Source organism: Rhododendron vialii, chromosome 3a, assembly GCF_030253575.1.
Source record: "Rhododendron vialii isolate Sample 1 chromosome 3a, ASM3025357v1".
NCBI lineage: Eukaryota > Viridiplantae > Streptophyta > Magnoliopsida > Ericales > Ericaceae > Rhododendron > Rhododendron vialii.
Genome location: NC_080559.1, coordinates 31,312,904 through 31,331,354, shown reverse-complemented (window position 1 = coordinate 31,331,354; position 18,451 = coordinate 31,312,904). Strand labels below are relative to the sequence as shown.

At 38.9% G+C, this 18,451-nt stretch overlaps 1 protein-coding gene across 3 annotated transcripts; it reads left to right on the top strand.

The window, feature by feature from the left end:
• LOC131319942 (protein EXPORTIN 1A) lies at positions 1-18,232 on the top strand. Of its 3 annotated transcripts, none has more exons than XM_058350408.1 (33): positions 1-199; positions 472-600; positions 1,565-1,681; positions 4,141-4,233; positions 4,335-4,406; positions 4,741-4,848; positions 4,935-5,017; positions 5,575-5,716; positions 6,106-6,174; positions 6,270-6,347; positions 6,510-6,572; positions 6,653-6,697; positions 7,902-8,009; positions 8,092-8,190; positions 9,450-9,650; positions 9,842-9,901; positions 11,254-11,364; positions 11,800-11,897; positions 12,080-12,188; positions 13,034-13,099; positions 13,191-13,289; positions 13,368-13,448; positions 13,597-13,686; positions 13,935-14,020; positions 14,158-14,238; positions 14,330-14,512; positions 14,954-15,020; positions 15,205-15,315; positions 15,515-15,622; positions 15,712-15,849; positions 16,014-16,151; positions 16,222-16,326; positions 17,563-18,232. In XM_058350408.1, the coding sequence occupies exons 2-33, from the start codon at positions 502-504 to the stop codon at positions 17,683-17,685; spliced, it is 3,231 nt and encodes a 1,076-aa protein (XP_058206391.1). In that variant the 5' UTR covers positions 1-199; positions 472-501; the 3' UTR covers positions 17,686-18,232. The 3 variants fall into 3 exon arrangements, with proteins under 3 accessions (XP_058206391.1, XP_058206393.1, XP_058206392.1); XM_058350410.1 differs by having other exon boundaries at positions 5-199; positions 489-600; XM_058350409.1 differs by lacking the exon at positions 1-199 and having other exon boundaries at positions 238-600.
• The last annotated feature ends 219 nt before the right edge of the window (positions 18,233-18,451 follow it).

The window sequence follows — 18,451 nt, the reverse complement described above, 5'->3', positions numbered from 1 at the left end:
AATCGTATATTTTCTGGAGAGAGAGACAGAGAGAGGCGCCACTTCCCTACAATTCCCCCCCACACCTCAACAATCGAACTCTCCCACCTTCTCTCTCCTCTTTTCCCTCTCTCTCTCTCTCTCTCTCTCTCTCTCTCCAAAAGATTCATCACAGCGGGCCTCACACACCCAGTCGAACCAAGGCCTTTACCCTTTTTAGGTAAACTCCAAGACCACACTACCACTTTCTCACTGTACATAAAGTGGAGGGAAGACCTCTCCGTAGAAACGATTTCAAACACACACACAGTCTCTCTCTCTCTCTCTCTCTCTCTCTCTCTCTCTCTCTCTCTCTCTGTGGACTTGTGCTTCAATTTGAAGCTGTCGTTTTTTGAACTGTGATATAACTATCGGTGTTTAGATAAGTGCTAGGGTTTTGTCCGTGGGGGTTTCTAGGGCTTCTGAACTGTGCTTCTGTGTGTGTTTTGTTAGGAATTTTTTTTCCCCAGTTTTGATCTCTCCATGGCGGCGGAAAAACTTAGGGATTTGAGCCAGCCAATCGACGTCGGCTTGCTCGATGCCACTGTCGCAGCGTTTTACGGCACCGGATCTAAGGACGAGGTGAGACCATCTCTCTTGCTTTGTACGTTGTGTACATGTATCGCACTTGTTAATGTGTTCGTGCCCGTTTTTCTTTCTTTTTTTCTTGTAGTGGGTTATTGTTCTGCTTAATTGCTGTAGAATGTAGGGAGGGAATACATTGGAACCAACTCAAGTAATAGTGTCAGCCGAGGGTCTGATGATGGGGTTTATGGGTGATAGTTACCACGTCATTATTTACGCCTGGTATCATGAATGGGCGGGGAATCTCACTGTCCGTCGTTGAATGTTGTGGGTTAGGTAAACGCGTTTAGAAAGTGGAGAAAAGAGAATGTAATCCATCTCTTGATCAGTTTCTAGATTGGTTTGTACTTTTCAATTCACACAGTGGTGTATATGGCCTTTTTGTCTTCAGCCACTTTTTGTATATGGGCGGCATTCTCTTAATGCCTTGTTGCTAATTATCTCTTAATGCCTCGTTGCTAATATAATTATTTACTTATAAAAAAAATAAATGACGTTCGCATTGGAGTTTTCTCGTGTTTATGGGGCATACATTGCTTGGTGAGTCGGACTTATGGTTGGTTGTAATACTCAAGGGAAAGAATATGGATTGAGACAACGGAATAAAAGAGCTCATTGCTACGGCCACCTATGTTTTTGATCCATTGTTGACTGGGGACGAGCCTCGACTTCCATAGGCCTTGGTTTGACCTCCCTTTGTCGTTCTTTGTCAGTGTTCCCCACTTTCATCAGGGCATCAGTTTACTTTGGTCCAAGTGCGTACATGTAAATACTAAAATTGGTGCTCGCGGTGATGACGTAGAAGTCTTAAATGTTGTGAACAAAGAGGAATGGATGTCTAAATCATCATCCATTACTAGAGTTTCATTGGCCACAAGTGTAATTTTGTAGTTCATATTCATATTACTAGAGTTTCATTAGCCACAAGTGTAATTATTATTTCGTTCATCGAACATTGCAGAGGACCTCTGCAGACCATATTTTGCAGGAGTTGCAAAACAATCCAGACATGTGGCTTCAGGTGGTTCATGTTCTATCGAATACACAGAACTTGAACACTAAGTTTTTTGCTTTGCAGGTAAGTTGAAAAAAACCTTTAAGTTTATCAATTGTTCAGTATTTCACTTTGGTGTATCAATTTGCTTCAATTTCGTATCTCACTTTGTTACTGTTCTACTATCCCCAATTTGCTTCCAAGTCACTATGGCACTTCTATGCTTAAGCGTTGTCAAAGTTTTATGTTTTGATTGGAATTTGATTAATTCACAAAAAACGTGAAGTCAACATAATCGTAAAGAAAACACAAAAGCCTCCCTGAACCCAAAAACAAATTGACTAGCTGAGTGCCTCAGTATTAAAAAATCTTAAAAGCTCTGTACTTTCCCTGACAGTAAGTGCACCATGAAAGGTAGTGAACCATCTCCCATGCCTTCCATCTCCTACCTCTAAAGAAATCTCTGCTCCCAAAGCAAAAAGCTGTCAATCCAGGAACCCAATGCACTTCAATAATTGAGACATCAAGCTACAAAACTACACAGCCATCGGACCGTGCAGAAGGAGATGATTCGCACACTCTCCATTAGACTTGCATGTGAAGCACCAATCCAACAGGAATTTCCTCTTCTTCTCAAGTTTTAAGTCTTTAGAATAACTTCACTCACCGCTTTGCTCCATAGAAAGCCATCTTGAGAGGACTTTGGACTTGCGAATCCCTTATCAAGGAATGTGCACATCATATAATGGAAGAAACTGAAAGTATGCAATTGATTATGCTTTCAACAACGGGGAGGGGATCCGTTAATTGTGTTGTACATTTCCTTGCCAATTCAATATTGATTAAGCTTGCTTTCAAATTTTAGTAGCTAAGGTAGATGTTGCGCAACTAAGCTATACTCACAATTCTATCTGAGATATTTGTTTCCTAAGTTGCTTTGGAAATTTAATTTTCAAATGTTGTGGAATGGTATACACAATTCAATCAGAGATCAATGGAAAGTTCTGAGGATGATATTGTTTTTTAATTTAAACATTCCCAATTGTTGTGATTCTTGTTTACGCTTCATTAATTGAGTCAGAAAGTCGGTAGTACTTTTCGGATCCTCTTTTACCCTTCATGATTAGACTTTGAAAGTCATTTATACCTCTTCTATAAAAGCTGCAAGGACAATAACCGCGTGGTCTAAGGAAAAGAATCTTCACCATGGCTGTGGTGTAGATCTCTTTGTTTTGTCCCTCTTGCTTGGGTTTTGAAATTCGGTAGGAGTGTTCGTTGAATTTTCACTTTCAAGTTGCAACGATAGGAAAGAGAAACAAAAAGGGTCACCACAGAGGCCCGAGGGAGGAGAAGCTGAGAAACCTAGTTAGTCCTCTCTCTCCTTTCTCTTGTTGAAAGCCCAAAGAACCTTCTGCAACCGTCATCTGCCTGTATTCACCTCCACTGGTGTCACAATTATCAAGGCTCAACCAGATACATTATAACTTATGCTCAAGGGATCTAATTCTCGACCCATATTAAGAATACCTGAATCCTGCTTGTATTTCTACTGAAATCAATCACGGGGTGGACTGCTTATGATGGTTTGGAAGAGAATGATAAAAAGGAGGTGCCACGGGGTTCAGGTGGTAATGAACTCGAAGGGTTTGGAATCTTTGATTTGGTGGGAGGTGGCAGCGTTGGTTGATGAAGGCTGGTTGCTAGAGAGAGGGAGGGGTAATGGTGACTTGAGGGAATGAAGGTGATGGTGGTTGGACGGGTGACGTAAGAGAGGAGGTGCCAATGTGTTCGTGAGCAGCAAATTGTCAATGGCTGGTTGTGGGTGTTTGGGTTTGGTTGGTCTAGTAGAGAGGAGAGAAGATGGAGATTCAGACGAGTGAGGGGGAGGGGAAGGCGAGAGAGATTGTAAGGGCAAGGTTGAGGAATATTGTTATGGTGATTTTTATACATGGCATGACGGGCGTTTCTGTCATTTGTTAATAGGTTCAGATCTAGGTAATAGGTATGAATGTAAGTAAATCGTAATATAAGCTAAAAAGGTAGATGTATCTCCTTGGATAAGTTCATTTGGTTATCCTTTATTGGAGGTAGGTAGGTAGGTGTAATGTTGTCAAACTGGTGGTGTTTTGCTGAATAGATGCAAATCTCGGGAGGTCTCACTGAAATGAAGCCTTTACTTTTTTACTTGCACCTGCCACATTGGAATTCTTTTGGGTGGGAGTAAGAAAATACAATCTATAAATTAGGAGAGTTCTTCAAATCTATGGTGTTACATCTATATGGGGTTCTATCCATTAAAAGTAAAGGCTTGCTCATGACTCATGAGTGAGATTATTTTTGTGATATGCTTCAACTTCCCTTCCTTCTTGTCTCAAGGACTACTTGATTAATGTTTTTCCTTTTCCTGTGGTTGGCATGGTGCTTCTGTAGAAACTGTGTCCTACATTCTTAAAAGCAGAATAGTGTTTATGCCGTTTTCTTTCTTTTTTTCTTCCCTTTTTGAGGTGCTGATGTGAGTGAGCTCTGATGTTCTTCTATTTTAGGTTCTGGAAGGTGTAATTAAGTACAGATGGAATGCATTGCCTGTTGACCAGCGAGATGGTATGAAAAACTACATTTCTGAGGTCATTGTAAAGGTATGTTGTTTATTATATTTCATTTGTAAGTTCTCTTACACAATTTTTTCTCTTTAGTCCATGCTGAGTTGTGTCATTCACCTTTAATTTTCCTTGCTTAGCTGTCCAGTGATGAGATCTCTTTTCGGCGGGAAAGGCTGTATGTCAACAAACTCAATATAATATTAGTCCAGGTAAATTGTAGGGCATGCATCAGGGTATGATAAGTATGTTACGTCGCATAGTTGCAAGTATTTTTGGGACAATATTGCAAAGGAGGATGGTCAGTCAGGACTTCCTTACTCGGGAAAGATTATTATGTTTTATTCAAACTGGTCAGTCTTTGCTTTCGAAGGCATCATGGTCGTAACTTTTGCCTGCCTTGTTATTGCGTCAACTTCTTTTTGAAGTGTCTTTTGTTTATTTGTTCTGATTATTTGCTCTATCTTGTAGAGATCATTGGACCCTATATAGTATTGAATTATTTTGGAATGTGATCTGAATTGTATATGCCCTCCTGATTTACAGATTTTGAAACATGAGTGGCCATCCAGATGGCGAAGCTTCATTCCCGATCTTGTTGCTGCAGCAAAGACAAGTGAAACTATATGTGAAAATTGCATGGCTATATTAAAAGTAAGCTAGTTTTATTTTTCTTAAGTCGGTGGAGTAACTGATTTTTATTGGAAGCATTTTCACTGACTTGAACTGCTACTTGTCAGCTTTTAAGTGAAGAAGTTTTTGATTTCTCAAGGGGTGAAATGACACAACAGAAGATCAAAGAGCTTAAACAATCCCTGAACAGGTAATTTCCTATTATTTTATCATCCTTGGAGACTACCATGTGATGGATTCCTTATGTGTACTACTGTACTACCTTAAATGTCCATTATCCTGGCGGTCCCAACCCGCTTCCTGCTCTACCGTTTTAGGAACTCATAACCGTATGGGTGACCATATTACTAGGCTAACGATGGACCGTGGACACATGGGATATGTAAACACCTAGTTGCAGATGTTTGGCAATGGTTTCGGAAATGTGTTTGAGGGTTTTTTTAGTTCTTCTTCCATGGTTCTCTTGATTCTTACTCCTTGCAAGAGTCTTGCTTTTTTTTGGGTCCCGCAGATGGGTTTTCTTGCAAAATTGTTGTAATTTTTTTTTGTTTATATACCTGTTTGGCAACTTGTTTGTTGACTACTGAACTGGAACAGGCTTTGGTTCTGTTATGTCTCTAGCTTTTGATTCTGTACAATCTCTGTTTGTTTTTGCCTTGTTTCGTCTTTGAAGTATCCCGATTGACCTAACTACCTTAAGATATTGTTATTTCTGTCTTATCAGAGGATTTGTTTGTTTGTTTACAGCGAATTTCAGCTCATTCATGAGCTATGCCTATATGTACTATCCGCGGCATCTCAAAGAACTGAGCTTATGCGGGCTACGCTGGCAACACTGCATGCTTTTCTTTCATGGATTCCTCTGGGATATATATTTGAATCTCCACTGGTTTGTTTTCTCTTCTTACATGCTTGGTTACGCTTTTTTGTTTGGAAAGTACTTGTGAATCTGCACTTGTACGGTTGTACGAGTACCACCTGATGTAAGCGGTGTTATCACCTACTCCATTTATACACTTTTCACGCATGGCAATACACTTTTAAAATCTTAACGACAGTCCACTGGGCTGTCTTTAGCATTTTCCTTTATGTAATGTGAAAGAGTTAATGAACGAGGGGCTGGGTACTAAGAAGGCTATTGTCAGCCTTCTTCCATGGCTGCTTTTGGAACCCAAAAAAATGGCTGCTTCGTATGTGTTTGAGACTTCTTGTTTGAAGTATTGTTGAGGAAAAAGCCAAAGCATGTTCTGACATTCTTGTGTTCCATGAATATTGCAGCTTGAAACACTCTTGAACTTTTTCCCCGTGCCTTCTTATAGAAATCTCACCCTCCAGTGTTTGACTGAGGTATGTACTTACTCCATCGTACCTGCGCAAATTTCAAATGTTAAGTGCTCCTGAACTGCTTCAATATTTTCTTTTTCATGTCTTGATATTGGCAGGTTGCTGCCCTTAATTTTGGCGATTTCTATAACGTGCAGTACGTTAAAATGTATGCCATCTTTATGGTGCAACTGCAGGTACTTAAATGGTTTAATAAAAATTAGTTTAGAAATTTGGAACTGAGTGTGTGGATTTGCCATTTTAGTTGTAAATATTTTCTGGGTTCCGTTCCTTTATCCGTTCCATTGGGATTTCTGGTTTCTCTTTGCAATGACTTGAGGTGTATTTTGTGTTTTTAGGCCATTCTTCCACCCAATACAAACCTCTCCGATGCTTATGCAAATGGTTCTGGTGAAGAGCAGGTGAATGTTTCACACATGTTTTTCTAGTTGGCCTTGAAACTGATAGACTTGCATAAGCTGATGCTGTACCTTATTTGCAGGCATTCATTCAAAACCTGGCGCTGTTTTTCACCTCATTTTATAAGGCAAGCCTTTTCTTTGCTGCTAGTCATTCTTGTGTAACTGCACAACGCAAGTGCCATTTAGTATCCTCTGGTGGGTGGTGTTTTCCAAAGTCTATGTACTGGCCTTTACCTTGCCAGTCCATCATTGGTTGGTCTCAATAAGTAGCGAACCATGATGCTGTTCCAATGTGGGGACTCAGTTACTGAAGCATTGATTTTCCTATACTTGTCTGGATGTGTGTGTGCGCGCAATTAGTGAATTTGGGTGAAGTGAGCTTTCTTTTGAAGAAGAAAAACGAAAAAAACGTAACTGCACAAATGACATCCATAAAATCTATTAGACATCAAACTCTTATATTTCTTATGAAAGTAGAAATGGGCTATAAGGACAATTACAATGAAGTTGCAGATGAGGTCAGGTATCCTTATTTACCAAGGACACATATTTGCATGATGTGATCCTGTTTCTAGATGCCCTGTGGTAAAAGATTAAAGACTTTGCTGGCTAAAAAAGCCAAGAGATTTGCCTTGTTTTTTACATTCTTGCGAAGACAACTGGTGTCAATCTGAAAGTTCTGGTATATAAAATATGCTTCCATTGGGCGACGTATGTGGCTGTGCCAACCTTCATTCGTTTAGTAGCTCACCCGGACTTAATTTGATTGGTAATAGCTGGAACATCGTCCTCCAAGAACTAGTAGCTTCTGCTGAGTACAAATTCACTCTGCGGCTTATCATCGCACACACAAAAAAGAAGTTACGGCCATCCCTGGTCCCTGCAAATTGCAATTCAAAACAGGTTAATGTGCTAAAGCTATGTTTTTGTTTTGATAAGCAATAAATGTTATTGAAAAGGCATTGTCACGGGGATGCCCCCCATGCACAAAAGAAAAGAGGAACAAAAGGACATAAAGCTGAAAACACCAAAAAGTTACCAATGAAACAAATGACCTATACGTCACCGTAAACACCAAAATATGTCGACTCCGAACTAAACAAAGTAGAAAGGAAAAACTCTTTCAAACGATTGGTCTGAACTGTGCACCTATGCCATTTATCCTATTTGTTTTCGTTATATCTGTGGCAAGATTTTGATGATTTTGCGAGTTATAAACTTGAAGCTTCAAGTATTTGTTTTTCTTCTCAAATTTATTTGCACGTTTTGGAGTTTGATTGTTTATAAGGCAGCCTGGCAGCTTCTTTGATTGATGTTCTGTTGGTGCAGTCGCATATTCGGGTTCTAGAATCCTCATCAGAGAATATATCTGCCCTCCTACTGGGTCTTGAATATCTCATAAACATTTCGTATGTGGATGACACCGAGGTTTTCAAGGTATGTTTGCTGCTGTATCTTTTTAGCATCCAATCTGGGATTAATTTCATATGTTAACCTAGGTGCTGCTAAAATTTGACAGGTTTGCTTGGACTACTGGAACTCTTTAGTTCTAGAGTTGTTTGAGGCACATCATAATCTGGATAATCCTTTAGCAATTGCAAACATGATGGGACTGCAGGTAATATTGGTGCTTTGGGTTTGAGATTATGATCCTGTGGTGCTTTAGTGTGCGTGGTTTGGAGGTTCTATTTAGGATTCCTCTTCTTATTCACGGATCTCTGGCTCCTACTGGGTGTCTCGGCCCACTTCATCTCCCCTGTTATATGTTACATGGGACGTAAGCTTCGATGCCTTCTGGTGTATTATTATAACCCAGGTTTATGATTCCTTGTAGAATACTTTTTTGTTTTATCAGGGAGGAGCGACCTGTTTGCAGTGTAGTAGTAAACAAGAGAACTTTAGATGTCTCCACTTGGAATTTCTCATTAGAAAAGTCATAGAACCATAGCCAAGCAACGCAAGCTGTTTTTCTTGATTTTCTTTTGTTATTGTGGGAGGTGAAAATGAGAAAGAAAGAGTAAGTTGTTAGTGATGGACAATAGCCTTGCTTTCTTTGACTTGGCCTTAAGATTTATGTTTTGCTATTGTAAGAGTTTATCAGGAAACTTAGTTGGACGTCTTAGATTGGAGGTTTGCCTCTTTAGTTAAATTATTTTCTATGTTCTGTTCAAATCCACACGAGAAGGATTGGTGGACTGCTTCTATAACTTGTGCGCTTGTTTTGCATTTGGTAATTCCATTTGTCTTCCACAAGTTGTAGAATATTTTCCTCTCATCATGTCATGAAAACTTGATCGAGTTAATCAATGAGAATCTTTTGAGAAACACATGGAAGAGATAGTAGAAGATACATATTTCACGTTAGTATGATGCTTGCACAAAAATACGCGTGATGTTAATATACCTGCTTATTTATGTGTGGCAATTGTTGTATATCCTAGTCTTTACTCTTTAGTTATTGGGTCTGGTGTATATTGTCCCATGATATGCGTTTATAATCTTCTCTTCTGACCCACTTATACCTCTTCCTCGCTGTTGTGCGTTTTTAAGGGGGGTGGGTGCCTGCACTTCTATGGTGTTCCATTTTGGTGTTATTTGAGATGGCTGTGTTGTTTCCTTGTTTTTTTACGTTTGACTTGTTAACTCTTGTTTAGCATTGCTAGTTATGCACAGTAATTGTTTCAGTTGATTCCTTCGTTGCAAGAATCTATGCACTTCTCATTGGGCCTTCAGGCACTATCAGAGCTTGCACATATGCACATGTCAAACTTCCTTCTTAATGTTTAATGTTTTACTAATTAGAAATTGCATAGATTTATGCTCCTTTCTCGTTAAAAATCACTGATTTGTGTTTGTTTCCGCATGTTCAATTGGCAGATGCCATTTCCAGGTATGGCTGATGGTCTTGGTTCACAACTGCTGCAGCGACGGCAGCTCTATGCAGTTCCAATGTCCAAGTTGAGATTACTCATGATCTGCCGTATGGCTAAGCCTGAAGAGGTTCTGATTGTTGAGGATGAAAATGGGAATATAGTCCGTGAAACTATGAAGGACAATGATGTCCTCGTCCAATATAAGGTTTTCAACCTCTGCTTGTCCGATGTGCTATCTCTTCAACCTAAAATGTTAAAAGTGTCTAATCACAAACTTTTTTTGTTTGTGTGTATGTTTTAGAAGTCATGCTCGGGATCCTTTTTGCTTTTGCGTTTTGTTTCTCTGCCTCTGTTTCTGATCCAGTTACTTATTGTAATTGAATTACTTTGTGGTAGAGCATGAGGGAAGCACTTATCTACCTGTCACATCTTGACCACGAAGATACTGAAAAGCAGGTATGACTTGGAATTGCCTTTGCTGTTCGCTGCTTGCTTTAACGGAAATATAAACTAATGTGCTGCTGTTATCCTGTATGGATGTGCATTCACCGTCAATATATGTCCTTGCGTCATTAGTGTAGAAAACCTTTTTGTTGACATGGATGATATTTGCTTATTTTGTGTTCTGAATATGAATGTGGCAGGAATATATACCGCTTGGATTTTTCGAAGGATTTATAATGGCATAAATTAACCTCGTAAATCATTTATTGTACTTTAGAAACTACTATACCCCCCAATCGATCTTTTGGCTTGATTTATTCCCCTCGGAATCAATGCATTCGCTGGGGTTGGGAAATCTGAGTAATTAAGTTAGAGTATCAGGTTCACATGTATGGCTTGAGGACTGGAGGATTAGTTGGTGTTGTGTTGTAGTATCCACTTTTAAATTTAATGCGCTTGTTTGGATGAGTGTAGAACTTGGATTCTTCATGGTATTGATGTTTGATTATAATTGCAGCATAACGAATCAATTTTGATTGCTTGCCAAAATAATGTGAGAGAGTTTTTCTGAAAGTGTTACCAACCATTTAATTATCATGTTTATGGGAGTTGAATTGAATTTGGTTTCTGGTTTGTGATTGACTTAGTATTCGATCTGGAAGAATCCATTTTTTCCTAATATTTGCAACGCATAGTGCTGTTACTTATGCTGGCTCGCGGTACTGCATCTGATAAGCATTCTATTTCTAAGTTAGACCTCGTATTTTCCAGTTTGATGGTTTTATCATAGTCTGCTTTCAATTCCCTAGATTATCCATTTTAGATTATCCATTTTAGGTAGTTGCATGGTAAGCCATTAAGCACATATGTTAAAAGGACTGGGGCATGAGTATTGGGCGGGGGTTGCGACGGACTTCCCTAGCCATAGGCTTAGGATATATGGTTTCTTGTCCAAAAAGTTGAATTCTGGTCCGTGGATATGGTCTAAACATTCTGGTAAGAAATGCTTGAAATTGAGTAAGACGTTGGGTAAAAGGGAATTCCTATCTTTGATCCAATGTGAGAGGCTACAACATTTTGGTTCCTTATCAGATGTGACATTTTGACTCCGCAGATATTGTTCACATAAATTAGTGTATTCGAATGTACAATTGGATATGAGGTCAGGCACATCTCTGGTATCCCATACCTTTCCCTTGGTCTATCTGGTGTATACAAGTTCACGGCTATCAGCACATAATGGCTATGTTTTTTGAGTATGAAGTTGTGCTTTAGTACTTTACTTTGCTTTTTTAACTTTGAATCTCGCAGACTATGCAATCTTTTATAATCTATGTTGTTTCTGCCCTCTTGGGATGATATAGATGCTGAAGAAATTGAGTAAGCAACTGAGTGGTGAAGATTGGACGTGGAACAACTTAAACACCTTATGCTGGGCAATAGGATCTATATCTGGATCCATGATGGAGGAACAGGTATGCTTCGTTCCACATTTGAGCATGGTTATCCCAAATAACTTGTTTCTTGGGCATTGGGGATGGTTTATGTGGTGGACTATGTTATGATTCTTTCCGATTTCAATCCGCCTTCTGGGTTTATTTCGTTCTCTTATTGGAGGTACTGAATTTATTCCTTTTTTAATTCTCGAATTCTATTTTCTATATTTCATGAGACTGTATTCTGTCATATGGGTATTGCATACTCATTTAATTAGTACATTTTAGTTAACATTTAGCTACAAGGCTGTTGGGTGGTACAGTTTTGATATATAGTTCTTGGTTATCAGTAGATAGATTAATGAAGGTTTCCAATCTGCTTTACCAACTTGGTGGTATTGTCAGACAAAGCTATTCTTATGTTCCTGTCCTGTCTTTTGTGTTTTGCTAATTTATTTGTTGGGCCTTTTTCAGGAAAACAGGTTTCTGGTTATGGTGATTCGTGATCTCCTAAATTTGTGTGAAATCACAAAAGGAAAAGATAACAAAGCTGTTATTGCAAGTAACATCATGTAAGATTTTTTCGTGTTAAACTTGCATCTCCATTAATATCTTTTTGTTTTCTTCATCTCCAATCTCGTTTCATCTAGGACAATCTAGGACAATAGAACTTGGCTGTACTTGTAGTCAAAGGTTGAGAATTGTTTTCGAGCTAATGATCTAAATTCATTACCTTCTTCTTTTGGTTTGTTAGGTATGTTGTTGGGCAATACCCAAGGTTTCTTAGGGCCCATTGGAAGTTCTTAAAAACTGTTGTGAATAAGTTGTTCGAGTTCATGCATGAAACACATCCTGGAGTTCAGGTTAGTTGTTTCTCTTGTGATATTTTCTTGGAATTGATTATTGTTGCTTTGCAATTGTCTGCAAAGAAAGCTCCCATGTCCCTTTTGGTTCCGCCGTAGAGACACACTTAGCCCAAAAATCTCAGAAAGTTCTGTTTGGCGTAGCCCATAACCGGATTGAAATTACTTCTTTACCTGTGATATTTACCAAGAAAACTGTTTCACATATAAAAAGGGTTGTCTATGACTTAGCAACTTGAGGAGCCTTAGTTTTTCTCAAGGTGAGTTGTTTAATTGTTTGGAAGATGTTTAATCATTTGGAAAATGTGGTGAATGGTCTGCCAACCACTTTGTGTCCCTTCCACAACCAAACAGTGTTCTAAAAGGCAGCCGCCTAGGCCGATTAGTCCCCACCTAGGCACTAGGCGGTGGTCCAACGCCTAGATTAGACAGCCGACTAGTCGGCGCCTAGGCGCTAGGCTGCCCAACTAGTGCCTAGCGATTTTTAGAACATTGCAACCAAATGTGGCATTCTGTGCGATATTATAGGTTGCAGTTGTTTTGTTACTTCTTGATCAACGATTGGTTTGTCTTGTCTATTTCTTTACTTGGATCAGTTTAAGTTTTCGCTGTATTGCAAATTGGTTAGTGTTGCGCTTTATTGTTGATTATTCTGATAGCTTTCTTATCGTCGTCAATTATAAGTGTTGTCATTCAAATCTTCATTCTTGTTCTTTTAAATTGCTCAATTAAAAGGTATCTTTTTTCAGTAATCCTCTTTATTCTTACTTCACAATGCGTAAACTCTTTATCTTGAGAAAAGTGAACTATTCACTTCATCATTAGGTTATGGTGTTTTCTTTCAGGATATGGCTTGTGATACATTCTTGAAAATTGTTCAGAAGTGCAAGCGAAAATTTGTTATTGTACAGGTCTGTTATTTATATCTTTTGGGTGTAATCGCAATTATATATATGGAATGAGGCTTTGAATTTTGCAGTTGTTTTCTTCTCTTGTTTCTAGGTTGGAGAAAATGAACCATTTGTATCTGAGCTTCTGACAAGCCTTCCAACAACGATAGCAGATCTGGAGCCTCATCAGATTCATTCGTTTTATGAATCAGTATGTTAATCTGATGCTTTAGAAGGCGAATCTGCATAATGTGCTGTTGTAACATTATTATTGCGTCCTGTGTTTTAGGTTGGTCAAATGATTCAAGCAGAATCGGATCCGCTGAAGAGGGACGAATATTTGCAGAGGCTGATGGAGCTTCCCAATCAGGCAAGCATATATTTTGGGCACCTCTGAGAATCCTGCATAAAATGAGTGCTTTTCTTTGAGCATACTTATTAGTGCGTGTGAGCATGGGTGGCATGCTCAGAGCCGTATCCATGTTTGAGTCTAACTTATGATTTAATTGTTATGGCAGAAATGGGCTGAAATTATAGGTCAGGCACGCCAAAGTGTGGACTTCTTGAAGGATCAAGATGTAATCAGGACTGTGCTTAACATATTGCAGGTATGTAACTTTAGACTTGGATTTATGAGATTTCATTGTTGTACGCTTGCAGCTTGCTTCTCGCCTGAGACGGATCACTAGTGTTTATGATTCAGGGAATTTTTATTCTTTTCTTCCTTGTCAGTTGATTTTTTGTGTGTGTGGAGATCTTGGGGTTGGGGGAGCTGGTTGTTGATTGGTCTCTTTTTATGAAGCTTATTTAATTTATTTTTTGCTGTTCTCCCGTTTTGTCGGGTTGTCCTTGACAGACGAATACAAGTGTTGCCAGTTCACTCGGAACATATTTCTTGCCACAAATTTCACTTATCTTTTTGGACATGCTTAATGTATACAGGTATGATTTTGCTTGAGAATTTGGACTTCAATACTCTCGGCAATACTTCTGTTTATTTATTGTGTTTGGACTTTGGAGATTGAGAAGACCTTCGAGTAATGTTTTGATTTTTTTAAGAGTTGTAATGTTTGGAACAGAATGTACAGCGAGCTTATATCAACCAACATTGCGGAAGGGGGTCCTTATGCATCTAGAACGTCTTATGTAAAACTTCTGCGGTGAGGTCAACTTATTTGTGTTTTGTTTTGTCTTGGTGTATTTTACAGAGCAAACTGTTCTCATTTTGTATTATTTTTTCTCTTGAAACAGCTCGGTTAAACGAGAGACCCTTAAGCTCATTGAGACATTCTTGGACAAGGCTGAAGATCAACCACAAATTGGAAAGCAATTTGTGCCCCCAATGATGGACCCTGTACTTGGTGATTACGCTAGGAACTTGCCTGATGCGAGGGAATCAGAAGTCTTGTCACTTTTCGCTACAATAATAAACAAGTATGTTGCGTGTCTTTTGATGGTTTTATTGATAAATTTATAAATTCTAATAAGAGGGGTGTTGGCAGCAATGGACAATGTTTGCTTACAAATGTGGTAGCCATTGCGGGATACAGTTGATACTCATGAACTTATTCGAGAACATAAATAATAGCTCTCCAAGTTAGTGCATCGTTGTCTCCTTGACCTTGATGTGGTTGCTTTGATTAAATGGAACCACTTTCACGGTTCTGGCCTTTGCTCTTTCGACTATTTATAAATTTGTTAACTGAACTCTAGGTGTTTGGAAAATCTTTTCTGGTTTTATCCTTTCCCCCAAATTTTTGTTAAACTTGAGGAATATTGCTTCTACTGCCGCCGGCTGACTTTGTTCACTATTCATCATGTCCCATTGTGTTTTCTGCCTGTAATATTCGTTGCATTCATCTTGTTTATTCGTAGGTATAAAGCTACAATGATCGAGGACGTGCCTCGCATTTTTGAAGCGGTTTTCCAATGTACTTTGCAGGTGAGAAATAAAGCTGCTTTTAGTAATGAAGTTATAACCATATCATGTTTTATTTCTCAACATTGCTTGGCCTGTATTTCATTTATTTGGTTAAATGGATGTTGGCAAGGAACTTTGAATTATTCAAACATCACAACGTACAATATGTGTAGTGGTTGACATCTCCCGTTGACTCATGTTTCAGATGATAACCAAAAACTTTGAAGATTACCCTGAGCATCGCCTCAAGTTCTTTTCACTGCTTCGTGCCATTGCTACACATTGTTTTCCAGCTTTGATTCGGCTGTCAAGCGAGGTTTGTGTTAATATTTTTGTCCCCTTATTGGGGCTTGTCTTAATTTATACATTTCAAATTTGACAAGGATGTAATCTTGGTCTTTATCGGTTGAGATGTGTATGCTTGATTTTTAAACATCTGGCTTCAACTGTATCGACAGTTTCAATGAGCGTTTTCTGGTTTTATATTTATTTGTTGTTATTTGTGCTCCACACAGCAACTAAAGCTAGTTATGGATTCTATTATTTGGGCTTTCCGGCACACTGAGAGGAACATATCTGAAACGGGGCTAAATCTTTTGTTGGAAATGCTGAAGAACTTTCAGGTGTGATTTGTCATGGGTTCTTTATGCTCCAGTTGTTTTACCTTTATCTCAAGGAAATAGTTTTTATCGTCCTTATGGTTGTCTTGCAGGCTTCTGAGTTTTGTAATCAATTTTACCGAACTTACTTTGTGACCATCGAGCAAGAGATTTTTGCCGTCTTAACTGACACATTTCATAAACCTGGGTTCAAGTTGCATGTCTCGGTTCTGCAGCACTTGTTTTGTCTGGTATGATCTCTTATCCAGTCATCTATTGTGTAGAACAAGTTCATTTCATTTCCAACATCCCCACCTCTTCAGCCACCTTTTGTTTTTGGGAAGTGCATAATGAGTTATAGACACGGAAGAATGAGAATGGAAAGTTGATTGCCATTCTTGTGATATGTTTCTAGGCGGAGTCTGGCTCTTTAACAGAACCTTTGTGGGATGTGGCGACTGTTCCTTATCCATATCCAAACAATGCAATGTTTGTTCGTGAATATACCATAAAACTTTTGGGTTCATCATTCCCCAACATGACAACTGCTGAGGTATGGAATGCAACGTTACGTGAAAGATTATATGCTCTGTGTACATCTCTTATTTGATGGGTATTTTCAGGTAACTCAATTTGTGAATGGACTGTTCGAGTCGAGGAACGATCTTTCCACATTTAAGGATCACATTCGGGACTTCCTTGTGCAGTCAAAAGAGTTCTCAGCTCAGGTTAACACCAGCATAACTTGCTTTTACTGCATAATTTTCTCAGCATGTCTACGGTCTACCCCTCAGAGTTGATAGTGATCTTTAATTACCCTGTGATGTTTGATCTCATTACTTGGTTTGGTTCCTTATTTATGTGGTTTCTAAGAGGATTCCTCAAGAAACCACTACCTGTGGGCCTCTACTTTTTATCCATTAAGGCTTAAGATCAGCTGTAATCTGTTTTCAGCTTGATGTAAACCCTCTTAAGATATTGTGTATACTTTGCAAGACCATAACTCAGAGTGGAGAGGATATATTCTAAAAAATTCAATGGATCATTCTTTAGGACAGGTGTAAGACGAGCAATATGAGACCTGATGTTTGACCACTGACAGATAACAAATAAAATGGGTTTAGCGTAAATGGTAGTTTTAAGGTTGATATATGATGAAAGGAGAAGAGGTAGAATTAGAAAGATATCATTCTCATTATTAGCTCTTACTCATGAAACTTTTTCTGCCTTTAGGCCAGGCTGGCCAGCTTTTTGATAGGAACAGCAACCAAAGGACTTTGATATATATAAAGTAACGTCTCTTTGCAATTGAATCCTGAAACTACGCCTCCGAAGGATCCTTTATCCGAAAGTTGATTAGGGTTGCGTGAAGAGAGGCTAGATATTTCTGTCAACCTCTCCATAGTTTATTTCATTCAGAAGTCGCTGGATAGATCAGAAAGCCGGATGGTCATCCCCAGACCACGACATCAAGCAATTTCTATAAATTCCCGGAATAAGCCTCAGAAAAACAGTGAACTGTTAGGTTGTAGTGTTGCACCAATTGAAGATGAGAGAAACTGGAAAGTTGGTTTGATGAGATACAATGAAGATTAGTATATGAAATAGTGAAGAAAGTGATGCAGTTTTTTTAGGGTAATGCTAGGGGGGATGAGAAGACATAAATTGACATTTGTGAGGAAAATAATATGATCTTACTTAAGTCAACTCGACATATAGCCATTGACAGTCAGTTGTCCCTAAGTGGTTGGATAACAACGCTTGGGAGGTGGGTCGGCTGCATCAATCTAGTAAAAGCATTGTTGACACTAGGACTTGTGTGATCAATCTAGTAAAAGCATTGTTGACACAAGGACTCGTGTGATGTGATCCGGTGGTCGTTGGAGTTTAGAATGGTTTTTGGGGTTTTCTTGGTTGGTGTTTTGATAACATTGTTCTACTTTTATGCTCATTCCATTATGCAGGATAACAAGGATCTCTACGCAGAGGAAGCTGCTGCTCAGAGAGAAAGGGAGCGGCAACGGATGCTTACTATTCCTGGTCTTATTGCCCCTAATGAGATACAAGATGAGATGTTGGATTCATAGGTGGCTCTAAGGTTTGCTGTGGACACTAATTTTCATGGGTCTGACTCCAGATTTGCAGTGGGGCGACTGGAATACACATTTGTCGAGGTTACAAGATCAGTATTTTGGTCAATTTTTTCCCTCAGGTTTCCTGAATTTCTTTAGTTTCGAACGGGTGAATCATGAAGGTGTCCCAGGGCAATAGGCTTGGCTTGATACTATTTTGGGTTGTAGAGTACTTAGATTCTGATGTAGGAATATGGCAGTCATTTTTACGGGTTCCTGAAATCAGCTTTGACATTATTGTAGTTCATGCCCAAGCTGAGGTACAGAACCGTTGGAGTGGCATTTCAGTATTGATGATGATATTCCAAAGTAGGTGTAATGTAGACAAATCTTGTGCAGAAATTCTTTTTGTTTATTTATTGGTGGGAAGACATGTATCCTCGGGCATCGTTAGAGGGGTGTGATTTTTGTGTACTCCGCGTATTGTGCGACTTATGCTGAACATGCAACTTCTATGTTTGATGATGTTTTTGAGTTGCTATGCAACTGATTTTGTTGGAAATATATTTCATGAGATGCTTTTGCTTTTCTAGAACTAGAATGGAATATGATGTAGGGAAATGGAGGAAAAGGGGAAAAATAGTTTACTGTGGAATGCTTGAGCTCCAGAATTACTTGTGGAATCCTCCTTGCACGGGCTTTTAAAATCTGTCTTATTATGTGGGTGCGTTCTTTTGCACTAAACTTATTTTTTTAATTCAGTTCATTCTCTTCTACACTT

What these genes read in the sequence shown, in the direction of transcription:
- LOC131319942 (XM_058350408.1), top strand. Translation starts at nt 502, where the DNA reads ATGGCGGCGGAAAAACTTAGGGATTTGAGCCAGCCAATCGACGTCGGC. An exon ending in TGCAGCACTTGTTTTGTCTG is followed by an intron (nt 15,850 to 16,013) that starts GTATGATCTCTT and finishes ATATGTTTCTAG; the next exon opens with GCGGAGTCTGGCTCTTTAAC. An exon ending in CCAACATGACAACTGCTGAG is followed by an intron (nt 16,152 to 16,221) that starts GTATGGAATGCA and finishes GGGTATTTTCAG; the next exon opens with GTAACTCAATTTGTGAATGG.